The sequence below is a fragment of the Diceros bicornis genome, chromosome 28 (genome assembly GCF_020826845.1).
Source record: "Diceros bicornis minor isolate mBicDic1 chromosome 28, mDicBic1.mat.cur, whole genome shotgun sequence".
NCBI lineage: Eukaryota > Metazoa > Chordata > Mammalia > Perissodactyla > Rhinocerotidae > Diceros > Diceros bicornis.
In genome coordinates, this window is record NC_080767.1 from 43,622,361 (window position 1) to 43,645,717 (window position 23,357).

The 23,357-nt window shown below is 60.3% G+C and overlaps 2 protein-coding genes across 2 annotated transcripts; both read left to right on the plus strand.

The window, feature by feature from the left end:
* Window positions 1–411: 411 nt before the first annotated feature.
* On the plus strand, window positions 412–7,326 carry UAP1L1 (UDP-N-acetylglucosamine pyrophosphorylase 1 like 1). Its single transcript, XM_058524570.1, has 9 exons — window positions 412–715; window positions 1,377–1,581; window positions 1,821–1,996; window positions 2,308–2,480; window positions 2,592–2,785; window positions 3,292–3,432; window positions 3,995–4,180; window positions 4,809–4,875; window positions 5,365–7,326. The coding sequence occupies exons 1-9, from the start codon at window positions 427–429 to the stop codon at window positions 5,446–5,448; spliced, it is 1,515 nt and encodes a 504-aa protein (XP_058380553.1). The 5' UTR covers window positions 412–426; the 3' UTR covers window positions 5,449–7,326.
* On the plus strand, window positions 5,491–23,325 carry MAN1B1 (mannosidase alpha class 1B member 1). The gene is made up of 15 exons (XM_058524703.1): window positions 5,491–5,514; window positions 7,662–8,346; window positions 8,471–8,745; window positions 9,341–9,449; window positions 11,166–11,281; window positions 13,812–13,966; window positions 14,252–14,361; window positions 15,740–15,925; window positions 16,625–16,773; window positions 17,151–17,339; window positions 19,516–19,706; window positions 20,509–20,629; window positions 21,139–21,336; window positions 21,409–21,540; window positions 22,352–23,325. The coding sequence occupies exons 1-15, from the start codon at window positions 5,491–5,493 to the stop codon at window positions 22,553–22,555; spliced, it is 2,844 nt and encodes a 947-aa protein (XP_058380686.1). The 3' UTR covers window positions 22,556–23,325.
* The last annotated feature ends 32 nt before the right edge of the window (window positions 23,326–23,357 follow it).

Here is a 23,357-nt window from a genome sequence, read left to right on the forward strand (position 1 = left end):
CAGAGAGGGGGGTGGATTAGAACTGAAGTGCGCCCGGGGTCAGGTGGTCGCAGAATCTCTTGGGGGCTCTCCGACTCGGAGCATCCCGGGCCCGTACGCCTCAGGAGTCCCTAGCGCCGGGTCCGGCTCCTCCGCCCACTGTGGCTGGCGCGACCCCAGCGGTTCGCCCGGGGCCACTGAGCGGGCGGGGGCGGAGTGAGGGGCGGGAGCGGGGCGGGGATCTCGGGGGCGTGGCGGAGGAGGGGCCGAGGGGGCCGAGGCCCTGCAGGCGAGGGACCGACAGGCGCCGGGGCGGGGCCGGGGCGGGGTCGAAGCGAGGCGCCCCGGGCCCGCCCCGCTGGGGTCGGCACCGCCCGTCGTGTCCCGTGACGCTGGTCGGAGCGCGGGTCACGAGTTGCCAACGCGGCCGGCGGCGGCGGCGGCGATATGGCCTCGGAGCGGGACGTGCGCGCCCGGCTGCAGCGCGCCGGCCAGGAGCACCTCCTGCGCTTCTGCGCCGAGCTGGCGCCGGGGCCGCGCGCCGCACTGCTGGCCGAGCTGGAGCCGCTAGAGCCCGAGGCGCTGCGCGAGCACTGCCTGAGCGCGGCCGCGGCCTGCGCACGACCCCCGGGCCCGCCGCCCGACCTGGCCGCGCGCCTGCGGCCCCTGCCCCGCGAGCGCGTGGGCAGCGCGAGCCGGGGCGACCCCGAAACGCGGCGGCTCTGGGAGGAGGAAGGTAGGCGGGGCAGGGGTCCCGGCGGCGGGGCGCCCCTGGCCGGCCGGAAGGGGCCTTGACCGTAGAGACGGGGGAGAGGGGAGGTTGTGCGGGGAGAAATTCGGTTTGCCTTGTTTCTTTGTGAAGTCTCCTCTCCTCTCACACGTACCAGCTCGCGACTGCGGTGTGGAGCCCCCGACCGCTGCCAAGCTGGCGGCCGCCACTGGGCCGCATTCCCTCGGGAGGGTGCTTTGTGCATGCGCACACCTGGATGGCCAGCTGCCCAGCCCGCAGGCGTATTGACAGCAGGGGACCCCTTGCACACTTGCTTTTCACACACTTCACACCAGCGCCGGCGCAGGTGCACCCCTAGTCTCTTGGAGGGGAGCCTGCCCCGGGCCCCAGCTGTGCAGCTCTGACCAGGCCGACCCGGTGTTCCCTGTGAAGGACCCGGGTTGGAAATGAATCCAGGAGGATGTCATCAGAAACCCAGAAGGGTCGGGGCAAGGTTAGGTTTGGGTAGGGCCCTCGCCCAGATGAGATCAGAATGTTATCTGGAAGTTTTTGTCCTGTGGCTGTCAGGAGTCTCTGAGCCCCGGGCACAAGTTTGGCTTGCTCTAAAGTGAAGGGGTGGTCGTGTGGCAGGCCCCAGGCACCCCCTCATGGCGCCCCATGCCCTCAGGTTTCCACCAGATCGCCCTGAACAAGGTGGCCGTGCTGCTGCTGGCTGGCGGGCAGGGCACTCGTCTGGGCGTGACCTACCCCAAGGGCATGTATCAGGTGGGCCTGCCCAGCCAGAAGACCCTCTATCAGCTGCAGGCAGAGCGGATTCGGCGGGTGGAGCAGCTGGCTGGCGAGTGCCACGGGACCCGCTGCACTGTGCCCTGGTGTGCCCTCTCTGCATTACCTTGGCCCTCGAGTGATCCCCCCCGTGTAGCCCAGCCCTGCCCCACCCAAGACTTGAACCCCAACCCCAGCACAGCCCTGGACAGAGCCCAGCACCCACCCAGGCTGAGGCCTGACCCTGGCCCTAGGCTGGACCCTGATGGCAGTCCCTGTCAGAGCCCCAGCGGCCAGAGTTGCCAGGCCCCCAGAAAGGCCGGCTCAGCCTTGCCTCCCCTTGCAGGTACATCATGACGAGTGAGTTCACGCTGGGGCCCACGGCCGAGTTCTTCAAGGAGAATGACTTCTTCCAGCTGGACCCCGACAATGTGGTCATGTTTGAGCAGCGCATGCTGCCTGCCGTGACCTTTGATGGCAGGGCCATCCTGGAGCGGAAAGACAAGGTTGCCATGGCCCCAGGTACACCCCACCCAGAAACGGGGGGGACCACCTGGCTTAGAATGTGTAGCTAGCCAGGGGTCAGGAGGACTGAGACAGAGGCCAGAATGTGCTGCCCACAGGCTGTGCGGTCCTGGGCAGTGGCCTCCTCTCTCTGGGCCTTGATTCCCATCTGTCACGTGGAACAACCTCAGGACTACTTGGAAAGTGATAGCTGTCTCAGGCACAAGGTCCAGCCCCGAGGGGCACCCCCTGCCTCCAGCATGCCCTGGACTAGCCAGCTGAGGCCCGGCGGAGCCCTGCCAAGAGCATGTCCCTTTCTGCCCCTGCAGACGGCAACGGGGGACTGTACCGCGCGCTGGCGGACCACCGGATCCTAGAGGACATGGAGCGCCGAGGAGTGGAATTTGTGCACGTGTACTGCGTGGACAACATCTTGGTGCGGCTCGCCGACCCCCTCTTCATAGGCTTCTGTGTGATGCGGCGCGCGGACTGTGGCGCCAAGGTGAGCGCGCCTTGCCCCGCCCCTCTACGAGCCCCGCCCCCGGGCCGCCTTGCCCCGCCCCGTCTTCCCAGCGCGGCCCCACCCAGGCTTCCTGTCCCCTCGTGGCTGCAGGTGGTGGAAAAGGCGTACCCTGAGGAGCCTGTGGGCGTGGTGTGCCAGGTGGACGGTGTCCTCCAGGTGTTGGAGTACAGCGAGATCAGCCCCGAGATTGCGGAGCTTCGTGCGCCGGACGGGGGCCTGCTCTACAACGCAGGCAACATCTGTAACCACTTCTTCACGCGAGACTTTCTCCAGATGGTCACCAGGTGTGTGTAGCAGGTGGCCACGAAGGCTGACCAAGGCCGGTGGGGCCAGCCAAGCCACAGTGACTGGAGGCTGACCTGAACCCGGTGGGGCTGTGGTCAGGAGCCTGCTCTTGGGTTGGGGTGGAGAAAGGTTCTCGCATTTAAAAAAGCAGGAGGCACCAGAGAGCCCCCGCAGCTGGTGTGAGGTTCCACGGCCGAGATGGCCTGCTCCTCCTCCTGTGGCGCGGCCCGTTCCCCGCGGAGACCACCTCCGCCCATGGCTCCCCGGTAGCCATTTTGCCTGGGCAGGAATGTGGCTGAAGGTGCCTGGGTCTCAGGCCAGGGAGTGCGGGAGGGCGCCTGTGCCCTCCCAGAGATTGGGCTCAGCTCCACTGCTCCCGTGCTCTGCGGTGTCCACCTGCCGGCCCGCCCCACCTGGCCGGGCAAGCTGAAAGGCAGGGATGGGGTTCCCGCCGGTGTCATTTCTAAATTGTGTCCTTCTTCCCCTTGTCCACCTGTCCTCTCAGGGAGTTTGAGCCCTTGCTGAAGCCACACGTGGCTGTGAAGAAGGTCCCATACGTGGACGAGAAGGGAAATCCGGTAAAGCCGCTAAAACCGAACGGGATAAAGATGGAGAAGTTTGTGTTTGATGTGTTCCAGTTTGCTAAGTTAGTGGCAGAAGTCATTATTTTTTTCCTTCTCTCTTCCTGTTTTGGTGGTGGGTTCTGAGGCCCAGTTGGGCAGGGAAGTGGAGGCTGGGGGGTGTGTTGGGGAGGGCTGGGAGTGCCCCTTCGCAGTGGGGAGCTGGGGGGCTGCAGGGCAGGTCTCAGGGGGAGAAGGCCAAAGGAAGCACCCCCAGGGATGGGAGCACAAGGAACATGTGGTGCAGTGGAAGTCCCTGGGGCTGTGGACTTTGGGGGTCACCGTGCCCCCTCCTGAGCCCTCCATCTGCCCCTCGCCTGGGGTCAGGAGGCTGTTTCCAGGCCAGGTTGCTGGGAGCTCTCAGGGTGTTTGGCCTTCACTCTGGGGTCCCAGGGTCTGGGGGTTTGGCTGGTGGGAATAAAAGAGAGGGCTCAGGAGAAAGGCTCAGTGTGCCTGTGGGGCCCTCCCCAGGCCTGCTGCTCCCAGAGCAGACCCCGCTTAGTCACTGTAACCTGGCCTGGCCTTCACCTGCCCAGCACGAGGGTTTCTGGGCCAGGACATTGGGTCACCAGCTCTTTTCTCCACCAGGAACTTCGTGGCTTTTGAAGTGCTGCGGGAGGAGGAGTTCTCCCCCCTGAAGAACTCTGACTCGGCAGACAGGGACAACCCCTCCACAGCCCGGCGGGCCCTGCTTGCTCAGCACTACCAGTGGGCCCTGCAGGCGGGGGCCCACTTTCTGGACGAACATGGAGCCCGGCTCCCCGAGCTGCCCAGGTGAGTGTGGGCCCCAGCGTGCTGCCCAAAGGGCAAGGGAATCAGGGCCCCACCCTCAGCCCCAGGGCCCCTCTGGCTTTGCTGCTGTCTGAGCTGGGGGCGGGGCGAGGGGGGGTTTCCGCCTCTGCCCCACACTGAACGCAGGTGGCTATGTGCCCAGCCTGGCCATATGGTGACTGTCACTGCAGCCTTTTGGCCCAAGCTCTTGAGGTCTGCTCAAGGCCCTGGGGGAGGTGGGGGACTGCAGCCCTTTCCGGTTCATTCATAAGCTTTGAAACCAAGACCCAGGCATGACATTGAGAAAACAGCAAGGCAGGTTGACATCAGGTTTCAAACTCCCTGGTTGTCCATGGCTGCCCCTAGATCTGGCTGCCCAGATCTGTGCAGGATGCTTGGCAGGAGCGGGTGTCCAGCTCAGATCAGGGCCTGTCACTCAGACAGGAGCAGTTTGCTCAGGGCTCTGGGTGTCGGCAGGAAGAGGCATTGCTGAGTTAGGGGCTGCAGGGGCTGGGTGGGGTTATCAGCCTGCTGGGCCAGGCGAGGAGGGCCAGCTCCCATGACGGTGGTGCTGGGAGAGGGCCCCGGGGTGCGCACCCCTGAGCAGATGCTGACAAGTGGGCTCCCCCAGCCTGCCTGGCAGCAGAGAGCCTCTGGCCATCTGTGAGATCTCGCCGTTGGTGTCCTACTCTGGAGAGGTGAGAGCCCCCCGCCCGTGTGAGGCCTTTCTGGGGTGGGGTTTGCATGATCAGAGGAAGATTGTCTGGGGGAGGTGGGTGCATGGGTGGGAAGTCAAGCTCTGTCTCAGTTTACTAGTGGGGTAAATAGTCCCTTAAGTTGCAGAGGACCTTCTGGGTCCCGGGGTGGGGTGAGGTGTCAAGAGGCCGTCACAGGTCCTGGGAGGGGTGGAGAGGACCAGCCAGGCCAGGTCTGAGTCTGGGGTTTGGGGAGTCAGGCTTCTGTGGGAGCCTTGCTGAGAGGAATGTTGGCCCCTTCCCTTGTCTGGTAAGTTTTGGCCTGAGTTTGCTGGGAGGGCTCATGCTGGCCTGTGGTCTTTAGGAGACATTCGACCCTTGTTTCTGGAAGCCTCTCTGGCTCTGCCCTTCCCTGGCTCCGGGCAGAATTGGGACCCCGCTCGGGGGTGCTGAGCGGGGAACACTTGGCCATCGTGGCTTGCCTGTTTCCAGGGTCTGGAGGTGTACCTGCGAGGGCGGGAGTTCCAGTCCCCGCTCATCCTGGACGAGAAGCGGGCCAGGGCGCTGCAGCCCTGACTCCCTCCCACACCTGCAAACCCAGGGTCTCCAGGGGTGAAGATGGGGCCTGACCTGGGGCTCTGGGTAGGAAAGCAGGCTGCTGTGCCTTTCCGGCCTGTGGAACACAGAAGGAAGCGTGCTGGTTTACTCCAGGAGGGTGGGACCTCTCCTGTCACCCGTTTCCATGGACACAAGGGACGCCAGGCCTGCTGTCGGCCAACTCAGGATCTTGGGCTTCGCTCCTGGCTTTGGGGTCCGAGGAGGAGGCAGAGGGACTCAGGACCTTGGACAGTGGGGCTGAGAGGAGGCTGTGGGGAGGGGCCCAACGGAGGTGTGGCGTCAGCGGGTGAGAGCAGCGCGCCCTGCTTCTGCTGTCTGAGCTGAGAGGTGATGGGAAGGCGGCTCCTCTGCCCCACATGCACATCTGCATGGTGAGAAGGAGCCCCAGCCACACGGAGAAGCATCTCTGCAGATGTACAGATGAGGGAACGAGAGAAGGGGACAGTGTTCTTCTCTCCCAGGGTGACGTGTTCACAGAGGCTGCCCCCTCCCTCCCTGGCAGCTGAACTACTAACACAGCCCAGCCTGCCCAGCTGAGGCCCACAGCAGAAGGGGCCCGACCCCTACCCATAAAGGCTGGTCGCTCAGGGAGAGCCGGCTCTCAGAGAAGCTCGGCCTGCACACCTGAGACCGAATTCTCTCAATTCCTCTCCAAAGCCTCAGCCTCCGTCACGTCAGTGGCTGGTTTAAGCTGCTGAATTTTATGTGCTTCCCCCAGGACCAGTGGCGGCCTCCTGCGGTGGGTGATTAATCTCGAATTTACCAGGTGGGGGGCGCCATCCCTTGCCCGGCCCACCAGGAGCTTCTGACAGCTGTTGGTGCTCCCCCTCCTCCCCGGCTCTGGTGGGGGGGGGGGGACACAGCCTCCATATTTGGGGCCATGGCCCCCTCCCTGCAGCCTGGCCGAGGCTGGAGGAAACCAGCTGGCCCTGGGCTTTTGCCTCTGGCTTTGCTGTCTGGGCCCCGGCACCTGCTCTCCCCTCTGAAAACCAATGCAGCGGCACCACCTCTCCCCGTGATGTGAGGAGCAGCATTAATGCAGCCTACTGCCCCACCGGGTCACCAACCCCCTTCCCTCTCTGCTGCAGCCCGCAGCCCATGCGTGGAACCCCTGGTGTCCCCAAGGCAAGGACGTTATCTGGGTGGTGGGTTCAGACGCAGCTGATGACTCCAGTGGCTTGGGGTGGACGGTAGCTGTGCCCATGCATCCTGACCCGGGCATGACGGCAGGGCCAGGGTCACGCCTAGGCTCTGCCAGTCTTGTGCAAACCTCAGATTCAAACCATGTGCCTTAGGATCCTTCTCTCAGCTGCTCTACAGGCAAGCAGAGGGCCAGGGGCAGAGGGGGGTCGGCCAAGGAGGAGGCCCGGGTCCAGGTCCTGCCCACAGCGGCTCCTCACTGCTCTAACTGCACGAGCTCTTCTCTACACAAGTCGAGTTAGCTGGGTAAACGGCTGAAACAGCTCGCTTTTTAAAAACTTTATTTTCAGATAACTATACCTTCACATGAAGTGTCAAACATAGCAGGGAGAGGTCCTGGGGACCCTTCACAGTTTCCTGCAGTGTTTTCACCTCACGTGGTCACAGGACCCGGCAGACCAGGAGAGGCTGGTGCTGCTCTAAGTGGCTAACCACAGGTGTGGATTCCTGCGCCTGCTCTGCTCTCAAGAGGCAGGTGTCCCGTCACCACAGAGACCTCCCTCATGCTACATTTATGGTCACCCCATCTCCGACCCCAGACTCCCGCTAATGAAACAACTGAGTTTTGAAAGATTGCCAAACTCCTGATCTTCCACAGGAGGTGGGGGATTTCCAATAAACACAACGTGTTGTGATTGACCGCCTGGGAGTGCGGTTTCTGACGAGCACGTGTGTGCTGGGAACAGCACCAGGTGTTCACAGCTCTGGTCCATCCGAGGGCTGGAGCCCAGTGGGGGCCCTTTGGGACCAAGAGCCCATACGGGCGAACCCGCTCTGGGCTGCCCAGGAATTTCCTCGTGCTCCCGTCCAGCTCTTCTCCAGGGTCTCAGGGGGGCCTGAGACAACCTAGTGGGTCAGGCACCCTGGGGGTGGGCCCAGAACCTGCCTCTTGACCCAGCTACGCCGGGGCGGCCTCGGCGCTCTCAGTCTGAAAGCCTGGGGACTAGTCCTCCTGCACCTGCATCCTCCAGGTGCCACCATTTCCCTGGGAACAGGCTGTGCAGGGAGGGACGCCTGAGGGCATCGCTGGGACTACCCGAGGAGGGCAAGGGGCAGGAGAGCGGAAGGGGCTTCCCGGAGTCGGTTCAGACAAGCGAGGCGCTGAGCAGGGGGCGCGCACACTGGGGAGCCCTCCGGACACCCAGAAATGCTGCAGCCAGGACCGCAGGAGGCAGCGGGCTCCCCCCAGGGGCAGTGGGCAGCCTGGCCTGGAAAGCCGCAGGGAGGGGCCGAGCTTGAGGTCCGGCAGGGCAAGAGCCGGGCCGACCTCGCCGTGCGGGGCCGCGGTGCGCCCCGCTTCTGCGGAGGAAAAACGCGCGCACAGCACAGCGCGGCGACGCCTCGGGCACCCCGAAGGCTCGGGGGCGGGACGAGGAGCCCGAGAGCCGCCGCCTCCCACCCCGCGCGGGCGGCGCGGACAGTCCAGCGGGCCGCCCGCCCCCGCCAGCCCCGCGGGTCCAGGAGCAGGGGCCCCCGGCCTGCATGGCGGGGAGGCCGGCCGGTCCTCACTGACCACCGCCCGTCGGGGAAGTCGCGGCCGGGGGCGCAGCGGGGCCACCACGGGGAACCGGGACCCGGGGCCGTGCGAAAGCCAGAACCCTCTCAAGTCCAGGCCACCGCCGCTTTCCGCTGATATACGCGCGGGCGCCAGCATACGCAAGCGCCGCAAGGTGTAAGGTCACCGCGCAGGCGCGAGAGCGCACCTACGCAGGAGCCGTAGGCCGTATACCCTCACGCAGGTCGCAGCGAGAGCGTGCGCAGGCGCAGTGGGGTTTGTAAGGCTCGGCGCAGGCGCATCGGCGCGCAGCGCGATGGGCGTGGTGTGGTCGGCGCGGCGATGGCTGCCCGAGGCTATCCGAGCAGCGGAGTCCTCGGTCCTTCTCAGCGCCCGGCTTCCTGACGCGGCCACTGGGCGGGATCCCTTGGGCCGCCTCTGCCGCTGTCATGTATCCGCCGGCGCCGCCGGCGCCGCCTCGGGACTTCATCTCGGTGACGCTGAGCCCCGGGCAGGGCTACGACGGCAGCAAGACCTGGCGGCGGCGCTCGTGCTGGAGGGTGAGGGTCGTGCCCGCGGGTCCTCTGCCCCGTCCCGCCGCGCGCCGGGAAGCGGAGGGCGGCCGCCCGCAGCCGTCTCGTCGCGGCCCAGCCCTGCGGGGAGGCGCGGGGAGGGTCTGGGGGAGAGGCCGGGCCGGCAGGTCTCGGCGCGCCTCCGCCGTCTCCGTGTTGAGTGGAACGTTCGTTCTCCCTCGGTGTGGAAAAGACTGGGCCCACCCGGCTGAACCACTGGTGTGTTCCTGGTGGTCCCCGGCTGCAGGGTGTCGGGACACCACGTCTGGGCAGACGCAAGGCCCAGCTGGGTGTCTCAGCCGGAACCCGCGAGCTGCGGGAGTCTTCGTCCACTGCCCATGCAACGGGACACAAATGGTTTCCGCGTCTGTTTTTACTTCATCTTACGTGTGCCCGTGCATTATGTCGCTGGAGTGTCGTCCCAGCCCTAATCCCTGCCGAGAGAGAACAAAGTTCAGAAACAGTAGAACTCAACGCTGCACCTTCGGAATTACTCATCGTCCTCGCTGAGTCTGTAGCAGCTGGAGAGATTTCCAGTTGCGTTATTTTCAGTAAAAAGTGTCATTCTCTGTGCCTCCCTCAGAAATGGAAGCAACTGTCGAGATTACAGCGGAACGTGATCCTCTTCCTCCTCGCGTTTCTGGTGCTCTGCGGGCTCCTGTCCTACATCAGCGTGGCTGACCCGTGGAAAGGTATCAGCTACTCGTGTGGCGTAACATGATGGGTGCGGGTCGTTGAGGGTTGACAGGCAGGACGTCTTGCAGTCTACCTTAACTGCCTCCAGGAGGCGTAAATGTCAGCGGATTGGCAGAAATCCAGCTAGAAGGAAGCGTCCTGTTGTAACCACCTAGCTAGGACGTGGATGTTAACTGGCGCTGTCTGATGCTTCCTACGGGTCTGGTGTCAGTCCTGGCGCCTCCCTCCTCTGCGTCTACAGAGAAATCCAGTCCCGAGGTTGAATGCTCAGCCTACAGGCATTCCATGAATTTCATAACACGTGTTTCCGTGTGTTTGGAAAGGACTGGGCAGAGTTCTGCTGAGGATGTAAGAATCCTGAATTTCTCTAAGATCGCTTCTTTAGGAGGAAAGCTAAAGAGCTGCCCCAGGTCGCTCAAGTAGATGGCCTGTTTGCCACCATTTGTACTTCCTGGAATGGAACATTAAGGCCCAGTGTTTTGGGTTGTGGCTTGGGGATGAGGACAAAATTACCAAGTGCTCTTAAAAGCTTTCATTCTCTTTGGTCATTGTTTTTTTTGAGATCATATTGGTTTATAAGGTTGTGTAATTTCAGGTGTATGATATCGTATGACAGTTTCTGTGTAGACTGCATCCTGCTTTCCACCAATAGTCTAGTTTTTATCCGTCACCATACATGTGTGCCCCTTAACCCGTTTTGCCCCACTCTCCCTTCCCCTCTGGTCACCACTAATCTGTTCTCTTTATCCATGTGTTTGTTTATATTCCACATATGAGTGAAATCGTACAGTGTTTGTGTTTTTCTGTCTGTCTTATTTTGCTTTCGCTTAGCCTAATACTTTCAAGGTCCATCTGTGATGTTGCAAATGGGACGATTTTTTTTTTTTTATGACTGAATAGTATTCTATTGTATATATATATTACATCTTCTTTATCCATTTTTCAATTGATGGGCATTTGGGTTGCTTCCACATCTTGGCTATTGTGAATAATGCTGCAGTGAACAGAAGGGTGCATATATCTCTTTGTTTTGTTGATTTCATGTTCTTTGGATAAATACTCAGTACTGGGATAGCTGGATCGTATGGTATTTCTATTTTTAATTTTTTGAGAAATCCCTGTACTGTTTTCCATAGTGATGCACCAGTTTGCATTCCCACTAGCAGTGTATGAGAGTTCCCTTTTCTCCACATTCTCTCCAATTCTTATTATTTCTCGTCTTGTTAATTATACCCCTTCTGATGGGTGTAAGGTGATATCTCATTGTAGTTTTGATTTGCGTTTCCCTGATAATTAGTGATGTTGAACATCACTAATGTGATGTGATCACTAATGTTGAACATCTTTTCATGTGCCTGTTGGCCGTCTGTGTATCTTCTTTAGAAAAATGTCTGTTCATATGCTCTGCCCATTTTTTGATCGAGTTGTTTGTCTTTTTGTTGTTGAGTTGTACGAGTTCTTTATATATTTGGAAAGTAACCCCTTCTCTGACATATGATTTGCAAATATTTTTTCCCAGTTGGTTGGTTGTCTTTTCATTTTGTTCATGATTTCCTTTGTCTTTGGCCATTCTTGAATCACTTAAATGACTTCTGAGGTCTCCTGATGTCCTCTTATAAGGAATCACACCTGTCTAGACGTATCTACGGCCCACCATGCCTCTCCTCTAGGCCTCGTGGCATATTTGAGATGCATGAGATTCTCTTGTTTAGCCCCGAATGGCAGGTCAGCGGAAGAGCAGAAGATGAGACCAGCAAATCCACCAGTCTTACCAGCTCCTCAGAAGGCAGATGTTAACCCAGAACACTTCCCGGGGTTCTTACCTAAGGTACTTTCAATAAAATATGTGGAGTTGTAACGGGTCAGTTCCAGAAGCACTTCAAAACATACATGGTATTTCAAACAGATGGGTAAGAATTCTTTTTCTTCCCATTTGTTTGATGTTTTAACCTCACACTCCTTATTCTGGGCTGGTTGGACAATATTTGGGGAAAGGAGGAGGAATATTCTTTCGTTCCTTTTTGTTTGAACACCTGCTGTGTGCCGGATCCTGTGTTAGGTGACGAACAGACAGACCCGCCCCTTCTCTCTCAGAGCTACAGGCTGGCGGGAGAGGCAGGCGAGACACCAGCAACACACAGGAGCAGGCAGGTGGCCCGTGCTGCACATCCTACAAGGAAGAGAGCAGACACCCTGGGAGATAAGGCTGGAGCGGGTCCTCCAGTCAGGGAAGCCCCTCTGAGGACAGACACTGAATTGCACTCTGAAGGCAGAGGAGTTGCTGGCTCTGTATAGAGTCCGGAGAGCAGGGCTTGAAGGGAGGGAAACGGCCCCGGGCAGTGGGCTTGGCTGGGGAAGGGGACTGGGCTCAGTCCAGACCAGGTCTTGCGGGTCCTCCTGGGGTGTGGGCAGCACTGGAGGTTTCAGTGGCACACACACGGGAAGATTGGGAGTCGGAGTGTTGGAGATTTTCACCATGAAGATTCTCTGGCTGCCTGGTGGAGACGTGTGGAGCATCAGGAGTGGAGGGCAGGAGGCAGGAGAACTGAGCTGCCTGGACCATGGGGAGAGTGCGCGACAGGAGAATGGCTGGGCAGGACTTCAGCCATGAGAAGGGGAAGGAGGGTGCCCAGGGGAAGGGCCAGCAGAGGCCAGGCAGGACCTCGTTGGGGCCATGCAGGCCTCCGTTGTGGACCTGCCCAGTTCAGGGTGCCTGGGGGCCCCAAAGGGACGTGCACAGGTCGTGGAGTCAGGATCAGAGTCTGGGCACGGGAGACAGGTTTGAGAGTCCCCGGGTACAGGGTTGTGTCGTCTAGAAAGGGTGGAGGAAGGGCCTGGTCCTGGGGTGCCCCCACCCTTACCATTGGGATGGGGAGGAGGAGAGGGGTAGTGGAGACTAGAGGGTGGTCAGGAGGCAGCCAGGGGAGCAAGAAACATGCCCTCCACAGAGAGCTGGTTCTGGGGAGAATGCCTTTGAGAACCAGGTGCCCTGCACCTGGGGACGCCCTGTGTCGCTAGTTAGGGTGTCGACGTGGGCCAAGCCTGCCCCGGGAGAGGATCCTGGGCCCAGTGCGGGCTCCACCGTGCAGGGCTGCCCTGGGGAGAGACAGGAGGCCGCTTTCCAGACTCTCACTCTCCATCAGTGTGTAGAGAAGGGAGTTTTCAAGCGTGAGGCCGGCCCCGGGGCATAGCGGTTAAGTGCGCGTGCTCCGCTGCAGCGGCCCGGGGTTCGGATCCCGGGCGCGCACCGACGCACAGCTTGTCAGGCCATGCTGAGGCAGCGTCCCATATAAAGTGGAGGAAGATGGGCACGGTTGTTAGCCCAGGGCCATTCTTCCTCAGCAAAAAAAAAAAAGGAGGATTGGCAGATGTTAGCTCAGGGCTGATCTTCCTCACACACACACACACACACAAAGCAGACAAGCGTTTCTTTCACTTCTTTGGGCCACTCTTTGCATATTGACTCATAACTGTAGGGAAGCGGAATGTGGCGCGTTTCCCTATCGACAGACACGTTTCCGCTGCTTGAATTGCTGTGATCCAGTCTCTGGTGTCCAGGAGGGGCTGGATGGTAAGGAGTGAATGTGCACGTCTCTGGTGCAAGGCCTCGGGGAGACTGCCCTTCTGGAGGCTGCGGGGCCTCTCCTGCTGGGACTCTGGGCCTGTCCCTGAGACCTGTGTCAGTGACGGTGCTGTGGCAGGGCCAGACCCCATTCTCTCTGCCAAGGGTCCCAGCTCTGAGTTGGCGGCATCTTTAAATGAGAACATCTTCACGGATTACGTGGACGCTGAAAAGCAGAGACTTCTCCCTTGCAAGTCGGCCTCCGTCCTGTCCTCGGGAGGAGCCGCCTCGTCACACCCTCTGCTGAGGGTGGCCGCCCCATCTGGGAGAGTGCTGCAGTCAACAGAGCGCCTGAGCCCTGCGCTCTGTCAGCGGCCCCGGTGCCCCCTGTCTCCCGCTTTGTTCTGGGGATGAAGTGGGGGAGCCCCCGGGGCACAGGCCTGCGACATTGTTCTTTGAGGACGTGGTTCTAACCCTTTCAGGGTACCTTTAGTGTCTGTGACAGCTTGGAAATACCCCGCGCCAGGGGCTCAACCCGTCATCCAGGGCTGCACTAGCCCGTTGGTGGAGTCTCCATGAGTGCGGTCAGGGCCAGGAGATTGTGCATAAGGAGCTCCTCCTGAATCCGCATTTCGTGAAGAAAAATGAAAATGGTCTCCTCTGGGGCCGTGCTCCTCGGCCAGTGCACAGCGCTCTGTGGGGTTGGGTCTGGTTGGGGAGAGTGTTCCAGATGGAGAAGGAATAGCGGCTCCTAAGCATTGAATTATTTTCATAACTGACTCTCATTTTTGTCTAGAAGCCTCAAAGGCATTTCCGACGGGGACCACCCAACCTGCAGATTAGAGCCCCCGGTAAAGACTCGAAGGGCATGAGGCAGGATGACGCCCAGAGGAGGGAAGAGGCCGTGGGTGCTGCTCGCCAGGAAGAAAACACCCAGAGAACAATCATTAGGTACGAGGAGCACCAGAGATGGGTCTGAACATGTGGAACCACTGTGGCTGGTCCGTTTCGTGTTTCCTTTTCTGAAAAACAAAGATAAAGAACCAGCATGATGTCTAAAGGAGCTTTTCCTTTTGAAGCTGACAATACGTGCCCCATCCTGAGGGCGGGGCCCTGCCTTCTTGTAGCCCTCCTTCCCGCATGGAGGGCGAGGCTGAGCCCCAGCTGGGCAGTGACCCCGGGGCATTTGGATCTGTGTCCTGCGCTGGCTGACTGCCCTTCCTTCTCTCCTTGAAGCTGGAGGGGAGCAGTGATCGAGCCAGAGCAGGGCACTGAACTCCCTTCCAGAAAGGCAGACGCCCCCACCAAGCCTTCCTCGCAGGCCGCCAGGATTCAGAACCAACCAGGTAAGGCCCCACCAAGCCTTCCCGGGCCTTACCTGGACATTCTGACTGAGAGGGCGTGTAGACAGGCATAGATTGTCCTGGGTGTGCGGTGCAGCGCTGCTGTCCCTCTGCATGCTGGTCATCCTTCCTCACCCAGGTGGGCCTAGGTCCTTGGGGTCACAGGGCCTTTAGAGCTTTGGTGATGACCTGTGGCTCCTTGATGGCCCGTCGTCCCGTGTCCCACGTTGTAGCCACAGGAGGAGTGCGTGTGCGGGGGAGCTCGTGTCCCTGCCTGTGTCTGGGCCACCAGGGGCCTAGGAATGTGACACACAGCGTCTCCCCTGGCCTGGCGGGTTCGGGCAGCTCTGTGGGGTCCCTGTGTTCTGGCACCAGTGGTTGAGGGCCTCCTGGGCGCTGTTGCCTTGTAAGGTGTGTGCAGCCCATCTGCCTTGTTCTGACGGTGCCCTTTGAGGTAGCCCGTCTCTCGGATCCCCATTCCAGACAGAAACTGGGATTAGGTCAGTGCCTGCCAAGGCCATCTGCCTCGTGTGTGGGGTCTTGCGCCAGGTCAGCTGAGTCCGGGGCTCAGGCTGTGACCCTCCTTCCTGCTGCTGGTGCCTCTGATGGAAGGACGAGGGAGCCCAGGGCCAGGACGTGCAGCCAGGCATGTGGGGGACGCTGAGCAATCTTGTGGCATTAAGACTGGATGGCACAGCCATGGCCGTGCACACAATAGGTGTCACACCACACTGAGAGGACGTGTGTGTGAGGCCGTGGACACAGGTTTTCATCCACACCAGAACCCTGTGGTTGTATGTGGTCCTCCCACGTGTGGAGAGACGACGTCTCCCCGAATCATCCTGGGGGCGCCCTGGAAAGGCCACAGAGGGGCCTGAGTGTATCTGCTCCACGGTGTTTCCTCCTTGATGACACCTGGAGCTGCTGTGGCAGAACGTGGGGACCTCTGAGATCAGGGGCTCTCCTCGAGTCCCCAGCCCATCACATTTGACATTCCCAAGCCCGGACGGAGTGCACACGCAGCCACGTGATCCACGACGCTGGGCTGCTGCCTCAGATGCCTTTGCTCACAGCGTGCTCCCTGCGGCCCCAGAGGGTCATACCTGCCCAGCCCCTGGTGGATGTGGATGGGCCCAGGCCAGGCGGACGAGAGTCCAAGCTGTCGTGTGCAGTCCCCAGAGGCCTCGCTGCCTTGGTGGCTGTGTCCAGGTGTGAGAATCTGACCTTCGGTGCTGTGCCCGACCTTCCCTGCTGTCCACTGCTGCCCTGTGGGCCCAGACAGTGTTGCGTGTGTCAGGGTCACTCACTTTGGGGCCATAGGGGGTCTCTGTCTGAGCCCTGACCAGGACCAGGTCCCCACGACCTGCTTCCCTCCTTCCAGCCTCCCCGAACGAGCGCCAGCAGGCCGTGATCGAGGCCTTCCGCCACGCTTGGACCGGATACCGCAAGTTCGCCTGGGGCCACGACGAGCTGAAGCCTGTGTCCCGGTCCTTCAGTGAGTGGTTTGGCCTCGGCCTCACTCTGATTGATGCCCTGGACACCATGTGGATTTTGGGTCTGAAAAAAGGTATCTGCTCGATCCCTAGCATGGGCTAGTTCTCTGTGTGTGACGCTCGGGCAGGGCTGCGAGCCGCACCCACGGGAGTCCACACTGCTGTTTACATCTGACCGTGGAGTGGACCTGCTGGGTGGTTCCTTTGTCACCTTACGTCCAGGCGCCCCGGGGACGCTCAGGACAGCTGTCCCCTACGCCCCCTGCTGAGAGCTGAGCGTGGACCCTGGGCAGGCGTCCAGGGCCATTTGCAGCCTGTGTTTCTGTTGCAGTCGGTCGGGGCTCCATGGCGGGAGGTGACACGTGATCTGATGTAGTTGCCAGCTCCTGAATCTCTCCCTGACGGCCTCCTTATGCCACACAGATGGACTTAAATTGGGATTATGTGTTTTTAGTTATTTCTAAATTGATATTTTAAACACCGTTGTAAGTTTTGTGAATAGGCTGAAGACTACCCCTGAATCTCTCACGTGGTCCTTTGTGTGGTGGCCTCTGACTGTGGGCCATTCGTGCTGACACTGCATGGGCTCACCCGGCCTGCATGCTGGCTCCTCATCTGCGGAGTTGATAGGCCTCACCCCCTTGCACTAGGCAATGAGAGGGAAACCCTGTGGGAGAAGGATGGGCGCAAGAATGCATGCAGCCCCAGAGCTTTGGATCAGATGGGAATGCCAGGACTATTTGTTCTTGATCCTCTACTGTTTCATGTCGCAGATTTTGAAGAAGCCAGGAAGTGGGTCTCCAACAAGTTAGTGTTTCAAAAAGACGTGGACGTGAACCTGTTTGAGAGCACAATCCGCATCCTGGGGGGGCTCCTGAGTGCCTACCACCTGTCTGGGGACGACCTCTTCCTGAAGAAAGCCGTGAGTGTCCTGGCACCGGGCTGGCAGGTGCCCTGCAGGGAGATGAGGCTCGGGTGTTCAAGCAGCATGCCCTTGCTCAAGGGGCCCTGAGGGTGGAGGTTTCCTATTTTCCCTTCTCCAGTTCATTTCCATCTCGGTTTCTGTGGGGGTGTGAGCTGAGGCAGTACTGCTTACTGCCACCGCAGCCAGCAGGAAAATCCGCTCAGAGCTGAGTGAGTCCAGCTCACTTCTGCTGCTGTTGAGTGTTGGGGCCGCATGAAGCCAGCAAACTCATGTCTCTCCACTCAACTGGATGAAAATGGGTGACGGCTTTGCACCGTGAAACAAAGGCCACTGTGTGACAGGAAACATTGATTCCTCACTGTGTTGTGTATCAGGAAGATTTTGGAAATCGCCTAATGCCTGCGTTCCAGACGCCCTCCAAGATTCCGTACTCCGATGTGAACATCGGCACTGGAGTGGCCCACCCGCCCCGCTGGACCTCTGACAGCACGGTGGCCGAGGTGACGAGCATTCAGCTGGAGTTCCGAGAGCTCTCTCGTCTCACGGGAGTAAAGAAATTTCAGGTACGGAGGGGCTGGGATTCTGGCTGGAGCGGGGTTTCCTGTGGGAGCGCTCACTGCTCAGCGCAGTAAGTGCAGGTTTGTGTGGACATTGACCCTGGGCCCAAGACCTGTGTCCTTTTTTAAAATTATTTCTTAGAGAATCCCATTTCCTCATTGGTAACAGGTGCACAGGCACGGAAGGCATTGGCTACAGGGTGAGTCCTCTGCCCCAGCCCTGCCCTGGTGCTGTCTGTGTCCTTAGGGCCCTGACAGAGCTGACAGCTTCTCATGCAGCGCCCTGTGTGGCCCTGAGTCCACCTGGCAGTATGTCTTGGGGCCTCCTCTGTGCCAGCGCACTGTAGGCCCCCTCTGTTAGGGCTGTGTGGTGTTGGATGTGGTGAGACGCTGGCATTTTCGTAGCCAGTTCTGTGCTGGTGACACTGCCGTCGTCCCGGCCGTCGGCCTCCCCTGGCGCTGTGGTGGCACCTGGAACGGGCAGTGGGGCTCAGGTGGGCGTCTGTCCTCGGTGGACCGCTGGGAGCGGCGTTGCTGTCTCGCAGGCACCCTGTGTGTGACGTGATGGGCGTATGGTATGTGGAGTGAAGGCAAGATCCACGTTTAGTTTTTCTAACTTGCTGCCCCGTTGCTGAAATGTTTCTGTGTGTTGATCCGTGGTCCCCCTTGGCAGTGTCGCTGTTCTCCTGGGTGAACTTCCAGTACGTGGGGGGTACTTCCAAACTGGGTATTCCATTCCATTGGTTTTTTCTTCTTTTTTTTTTTTAAATTGAGGGCGAATTCACATATCAAGAAATTCTTCGTTTCCACATGTCCTTTGCCGTGTACTCGCACGTCTGCCACCATCACTAGTCTAAATCCAGAACTATTTCATCACCCCAAAAAGAAAGCAGGACCCATCCTCCTGTTCTCCGATGCCTTTACCCCTGGACCCACAAATGGCCTGTCTCTCTAGATTTCTCTATCTTGAACATTTGACATAAATGAAATCCTACGACATGGGCCGTGTGTGTCTGGCTTCTGTCACTGAGCGTGATGGTTTCAAGGCACATCCAGGTGTCAGAATCTCCTGTTTACGGCCACACAGTGTCCCGTTGTGTGGATGGGCCACACGTGTTATCCACTCATCAGCTGTAACGTTTCGGTGGTTTGTGACTCGGGGGTGTTAAGAATAGAGCCCTGTGAACAGGTTCCAACAGGGCACAAGGTTCCACTTGTCCAGGGTCTCGCCAGCACTTGCTCTTTCCGTCTTTTCCATTGTAACCAGCCTAGTGGGTGTGTAATGGTGTCTCATTTAGGATTTGATTTGATAGTGGTGAATGATGGGCAGCACCTTTCCATGTGCCGGTTGGCCTGTTTATCTTCTGTGTAGACATGTGTGCTCAGGTCTCTTCATTGGTTGGAGAAGCCGTCTTTCTGTTGTTGAGTTGTAATGCCAAAACTCGGCATTTCTGCCATTTGCTCCTAAGACATCCGCCAGGCACCCACATATTGCCGGGTCTCTACAGTTGCTGGAGACAAAGAGAAATAAAGCGGCCCCGCCTCGGAGGAAGCCGTAGATGGGTGTCGGTGGACGTGTCGGGTAGAGACCAGGAAATCAGTCAGGTGCAGGGTTCTGAGCCCTGGGATAAAACGTACACACAGCCTTGGGAGAACAGACATGTGGTGCTGCCCGGGCCATACAGGTGAGCTTGGAGGAGCTGAGGTTGGTTGGGTGTTGAAGGACGAATAGGAGTTCACCCGGTGGACCAGGAGTCCAGGCAGCTGATGTCTCTAGCAGCAACCCTGGGCTCGGAACCAGACGTGCCTGCCTTCCCTCCAGGAAGTGGAAGCAGGTGGCATCCCGGGCAGGAGGTCCTGAGGACCATGGCGGTGGTCTCAGATCCAGCCCTCTTTTAATGGGGGCTGGACTGTCGAGGGGGCGCATTCAGCCCTGTCGTCAGGCCCGAGGCGGCCACATCTGAGTGAAGGGACCTGATTGCTGTGTGGTGTGGGCCATTCTTCAGAAACCCCTGCCAGGTGCAGGTGGCTGAGGGATGCCGTGGGCCAGAACCGGCCTTCTCTCCCCTCTGCTGGGAACCCTTCAGTCACGAGGGTGGCGGGACTCATGCAGCCCATCTCTGCAGCTGGCCTGCAGCTCTGCGCCCCCCGCTCACCCGCACTCTGCCCTTGTCTGCCCCAGGATGCTGCAGAGGAGGTGATGAGGCACATCCACTCCCTGTCTGGGAAGAAGGATGGGCTGGTGCCCATGTTCATCAACACGCACAGCGGCCTCTTCACCCACATGGGAGTGTTCACCTTGGGCGCCAGGGCCGACAGCTACTATGAGTACCTGCTGAAGCAGTGGATCCAGGGCGGGAAGAAGGAGACGCAGTGAGGCCTGTTTCTGCTGCCTTGGGCGGGCTCCCTGGGGCTCCCCGAGGCTCTGCTTGTCCCAAGCTGGGCAGAATCAGTGGCCCTGCCAGGCCAGGTCTTGGCCCCTCCGTGGGGAATGTGCAGGCTTTTTGCAGCAGACGGGGCCCAGACGGTCACGGCAGTCTGTGGCTTGTCAGCACCACACAGGGCTGGGGGTCCGGGTCTGGCCGCGGGGCCCCAGCTCACCCGCCGAGTTGTCTTCCTCAAGGCTGGGTAGAGGCAGCTCTGCTTCTCCGCTCCCCAGGAACACCTGGGCCTCCTTCCTCTTATTACTCTGTCGCTAAAAACGTACGCTCTCCAGGTAGAGAACTGTACCTCAGTTCTGTACGATCGGAAAATACAAGTATCCCTCGTAAGGGAACTGGAATCGCCCAAAGTCTCAAGCCCAGGGATGACTGTGACCAGAAGCCCCGGGGCAGCTCCAGGCTGACCCCCATGGGCATGGATAAGGGCTTCACCATCTGGGCGGTTGTTCAGACAACCGAGGTGGACGTGTTGGGTCCTGGGGCTCCACAGAGGCTGGTCTTGGCTGGTTAAGAGGAACAGGCCCTGTTGAGGGAGCAGGAGGCCCTGCCCTCTGCCCCAAGGGGCTGCCCTGCCCCAGGCCACCACGCCCAGGCTCAGTGGTGCGGCCCCAGACAGGGCCAGGCCTCGGGGCCTAGTGTGTGCGTGGCAGCTGCCAGTTATGCGTCTGTCCCCGGATAACTGGGGGCGGTGCACCGGCCTGGCCGGAGCAGACAGGGCCTGCTGGTCTGCACAGGTTACGGGAAGACTACCTTGAAGCCGTCGAGGGAATCAAGAGGCACCTGCTGCGCAAATCCGAACCCGGGAAGCTCACCTTTGTGGGTGAGCTCGCCCATGGCCGCTTCAGCCCCAAGATGGTGAGCACGTGCCTGGTCCAGGCGGAGCCTGGGGGGACTTTGCACCGCACCCATTTGTCCTTGTTGCTTCATGGCTCCATGACTTGGGGGAGAACAATGACATTCTGGCGATGGAGTGTGAGCTGTCACAGGTAGACGCTGTCCCCGTGATGGCAGGGGGAGCTGAGGTCTGTGTCGTGCCACAGGCACCTCCCCCAGGGCCCCACCCCGCCCTCCTGCAGCCCGTGCTCCTTTGGTGTTTATGGGGCAGAGGGTCGGGGACGGCCTGCGTCAGCATTTGCTCCCTCGGAGGCGGGTGTCCTCCTGCCAGCATCTCCCCTGCCCACACTGACTCCAGTGCTTGGCCTGTAGTTCAGTCGCTGGTCATGCTCCTGCGCTGTAGACGTTAAGGACACCACTCAGGCCTGGTGGCTCCTGGGGATGTGGGAGGCCTGAGATAGCGCTGGACTCGGTGTTGAGGCTCGTGTGGCCTCAGGCTCAGCGGTGGTGAGGAGACCCTCTGATTTCAGGACCACCTGGTGTGCTTCCTGCCAGGGACGCTGGCCCTGGGCGCCCACCACGGCCTGCCCGCCGACCACATGGAGCTGGCCCGGGCCCTCATGGACACCTGCTACCAGATGAACCGTCAGATGGAGACAGGGCTGAGCCCCGAAATCGTACACTTCAACCTGTACCCCCAGAAGGCCCAAAAGGATGTGCAGGTCAAGGTGAGCTGGGGCCGGGGTCAGGGCCTGGGTCGGGGCACCACGGGGGCTCACCTGAGTCTGTCTTCTCCCCAGCCGGCCGACAGGCACAACCTGCTACGGCCCGAGACGGTGGAGAGCCTGTTCTACCTGTACCGCTTCACGGGGGACCGCAAGTACCAGGACTGGGGCTGGGAGCTCCTGCAGAGCTTCAACACGTACACGCGGGTGAGCCACGCTCGCTGCCCGTCAGTGTCCCCAGCTCCTCGCTGGTCACCGGCCGGGCGAGGGCGCTGGGATCGGGGAGGGGCGGGCCTGCTGTGGCCTCGAGGAGGCCCCACCCCAGCCCCACGGGCCCCACCTCAGCCTCTCCCTCAGAGTTGAGGGCACGTGTGACCCAGGGTCTTGGTGTCTGGGGTGTCCCTCAGTCCTGTCTTGAGGGACCAGTGTGTGTGGAGAGGGTCCCTACAGTGGCCTGATGTGCACAGAGTGTGTCCCTCCTTGACCCTCTGTGTGGCATGGGCAGCACTTTCCACCCAGGGACGACCTCGGGACCACTGCTCCCCAGGATGGGTGCCGTGACCACAATGCCGCCCCCGCCGTCTCAGGCCTGGCCATCTGTCTTACAGTCAGCGCCATGGCTCAGAGAATGTCATGCCCTGCCCAGGGCCCACCACCTGCCCTGGCAGAGCCAAGATAGACCTTTGCCCTGTGGTGTGTGAGGCGGTGGGTTCTGGACCCGTGGGGTGACCTCAGGGCCTTTGCGAGGCCTCTGCCGAGTTCTGGATGTGGCGCTTTCCATCTGGTCACTTGAGCTGTCATCTCCAGGGGTCTCTGGAGGAACTGTGGCTGAGCTCCAGGGCGGCCAGTCCCCTTGTTGACCTTGGTGTCCTCCACCCCAGACCCTCTCCTGGGGCTGTACGTGGTGCAGTGAGGCAGGGGTTATGCCTCTGGCTGGTCCCCTCCCAAGGGCTGAGCCTGGGAGTGGGAAGCCAGCTGTGCCTGCAGCTGTGACGTTGTGGCCTCGGCTCTTGTGCAGGTCCCCTCGGGCGGCTATTCTTCCATCAGCAACGTCCGGGATCCCCGCAGTCCGCAGCCCAGGGACAAGATGGAGAGCTTCTTCCTGGGGGAGACACTCAAGTACCTGTACCTGCTCTTCTCTGACGACCCGGACCTGCTCAGCCTGGACGCCTACGTGTTCAACACCGAGGCTCACCCACTGCCCATCTGGGCCCCTGCCTAGGCGGGATGACTCCTGAGTGGGCACCGCCCGGGGGTCTGACACGTCCTGTCGTCGAGGGCGCCTGTCAGCAGGACCTGGCCCTGGGAGATCCACCTCCTTTGACCTTGGCCGTGTGGTGTCCACCCAGCTGGCTGGACGTGCTCCAAGCCAGGCTGATGATGGAGGCCGGTGTGTGACGGGCCCGGGACGTCTGGGGGCCTCATGAGGTGCTCGGGGTGGCCGCTGGGCAGCAGGTGGTCCTCCGCTGGCTCTGGGCTCCTTGTCTGTGGCTCTTATCAGGACACTGTTAGGAACAAGTCAGAAGAAATCAGTGCTGAGATTCAGGTGGTCCTGTCCTGGGAGAGCCTCCTTCCTTCTTCCTGAGGAAACTCGAATCGTGACTTACATTCCTGGAACCTGGACGTCCTCCCGTCACCCGACACAGGGGCTTCGTGGGGGTCCTGGGGCCTCTGGTTGCCTCCTGGGGCTGCTGTGGGTCCCCGGAGCCCATGTTCTGTTCTGAGACGAGCTGAGGGGACGGCCAGGATGCAGCTCGGCCTTGGGGTGTCAGAGCCTGTGAACGTACCCTGACCCGAGGGTCTCGGGCGTCTGTGATCTCATGGGCGTTTTGGCTCCTGGCCGGCTTGGTGTTTACACGTTGGACTCAGGGATCCTCCCCCCATTGCAAGGGCTGGGAGGGGCTGGGGAGCAAGTTCGTCCTGCTCCCCACCCACCCCGATAGAATGGACTTCTCAATCGGGATAAAGTAGATTTGCTCTAACTGTGGTGTTTCCCATGTGTGTAAGCGAGTATTTCCTGGAAC

Bases quoted from the DNA above. Each gene is read 5' to 3' on its own strand.
- UAP1L1 (XM_058524570.1), top strand. From the start codon at position 427: ATGGCCTCGGAGCGGGACGTGCGCGCCCGGCTGCAGCGCGCCGGCCAG. The intron at 1,582-1,820 runs GTGTGCCCTCTC...CTCCCCTTGCAG, and splicing joins ACCCGCTGCACTGTGCCCTG to GTACATCATGACGAGTGAGT. The intron at 2,786-3,291 runs GTGTGTGTAGCA...CTGTCCTCTCAG, and splicing joins TTTCTCCAGATGGTCACCAG to GGAGTTTGAGCCCTTGCTGA.
- MAN1B1 (XM_058524703.1), top strand. From the start codon at position 5,491: ATGGGGCCTGACCTGGGGCTCTGG. The intron at 8,746-9,340 runs GTGAGGGTCGTG...TGCCTCCCTCAG, and splicing joins GGCGGCGCTCGTGCTGGAGG to AAATGGAAGCAACTGTCGAG. The intron at 11,282-13,811 runs GTACTTTCAATA...ATTTTTGTCTAG, and splicing joins TCCCGGGGTTCTTACCTAAG to AAGCCTCAAAGGCATTTCCG.